Source organism: Etheostoma cragini, unplaced genomic scaffold, assembly GCF_013103735.1.
Source record: "Etheostoma cragini isolate CJK2018 unplaced genomic scaffold, CSU_Ecrag_1.0 ScbMSFa_684, whole genome shotgun sequence".
Lineage (NCBI taxonomy): Eukaryota > Metazoa > Chordata > Actinopteri > Perciformes > Percidae > Etheostoma > Etheostoma cragini.
The window spans coordinates 1-1325 of NW_023269299.1; the positions used below are offsets into that span (position 1 = coordinate 1).

At 52.8% G+C, this 1325-nt stretch overlaps 1 protein-coding gene across 1 annotated transcript; it reads left to right on the forward strand.

The window, feature by feature from the left end:
* Positions 1 to 150: 150 nt before the first annotated feature.
* Positions 151 to 1193, forward strand: LOC117941396 (dynein intermediate chain 2, axonemal-like; the record flags this gene model as incomplete). Its single annotated transcript, XM_034866429.1, has 3 exons — positions 151 to 298; positions 541 to 683; positions 1071 to 1193. Coding segments are annotated over exons 1-3 (385 nt in total), but the record flags the coding sequence as incomplete, so codon positions are not given.
* Between the last annotated feature and the right edge of the window lie 132 nt (positions 1194 to 1325).

Below are 1325 nucleotides of genomic sequence, written 5' to 3' on the forward strand. Positions count from 1 at the left end.
GGTGTGTGTGGGTGTGTAGGTGTGTGTGTGTGTAGGTGTGTGTGGGTGTGTAGGTGTGTGTGTGTAGGGGTGTGTAGGTGTGTGTGTGTGTGTGTGTGGGGGTGAAGGTCTGTGTACCTCCCACAAATCCAGAGAAACATTGATGTATGTGATGTAATCATGTGTGATGTCATCAGGTGATGGAGCACTGCATCCGGCAGAACAACGCGGTGGACATCTACCAGGAGTACTTTGAGGACGAGGACGAGTTGGAGGACACCCAGGACCCGCCGTCTGCCAAGACCATCAACGTCTTTAGGTACTTATACACTAGGATAATGCAGAATTAAGTACTCAGACATCAACGTCTTCAGGTATTTATACACCTGAATACTGCAGGATAAAGTACTCAGACATCAATGTTAGTCTAGTCTGCCTGTCTACCTGTCTGACTGACTGTCTGCCTGTCTGCCTGCCTGTCTGCCTGCCTTTCTGACTGTCTGTATGTCTGCCTGCCTGTCTGACTGACTGTCTGTCTGTCTACCTGTCTGTCTGTCCCAGAGACCCCAACGAGGTGAAGCGTACCATCAGTGGTCTGTCGTGGCATCCTGACGGAGGCAGGAAGTTGGCTGCAGCGTATTCCTGCCTCCAGTTCCAGAGGAGCTCCAGAGACATGAGCCTGGACTCCTTCATCTGGGACATCGGTGGGTGAGACAGGCAGACAGACAGACAGACAGGTAGACAGACAGACAGAAAAGCAGGCAGACAGGCAGACAGACAGGCAGACAGACAGACAGACAGACAGGTAGACAGTCAGGCAGGCAGACAGACAGACAGACAGACAGTCAGGCAGGCAGACAGACAAACAGACGGGGACAGACAGACAGACAGACAGACAGTCAGGCAGGCAGGCAGACAGACAGACAGGTAGACAGGCAGACAGACAGGTAGACAAACAGACACACAGACAGGCAGACAGACAGACAGACAGGTAGACAGACAGACAGAAGGACAGACAGACAGACAGTCAGGCAGGCAGGCAGACAGACAGACAGACAGGTAGGTAGACTAACCTGTCCTTGTGTGTCCAGAGAACCCCAACCGTCCTGAAATGAGTCTGAAGCCTCCGTCAGCCCTGGTCTGTGTGGAGTATAACCCCAAGGACCCCCACACGCTGGTGGGGGGCAGCTACAATGGACAGATTGGTGAGACAGGTGTCTCTCTCTCAGGCAGCTGTCTATCTCTCAGGCAGCTGTCTGTCTCTTAGTCTACATCTCCTCCTCTATCTGTCTGTCTCTCAGGGTTCATCTCCTCCTCTATCTGTCTGTCTCTCAGGGTTCATCTCC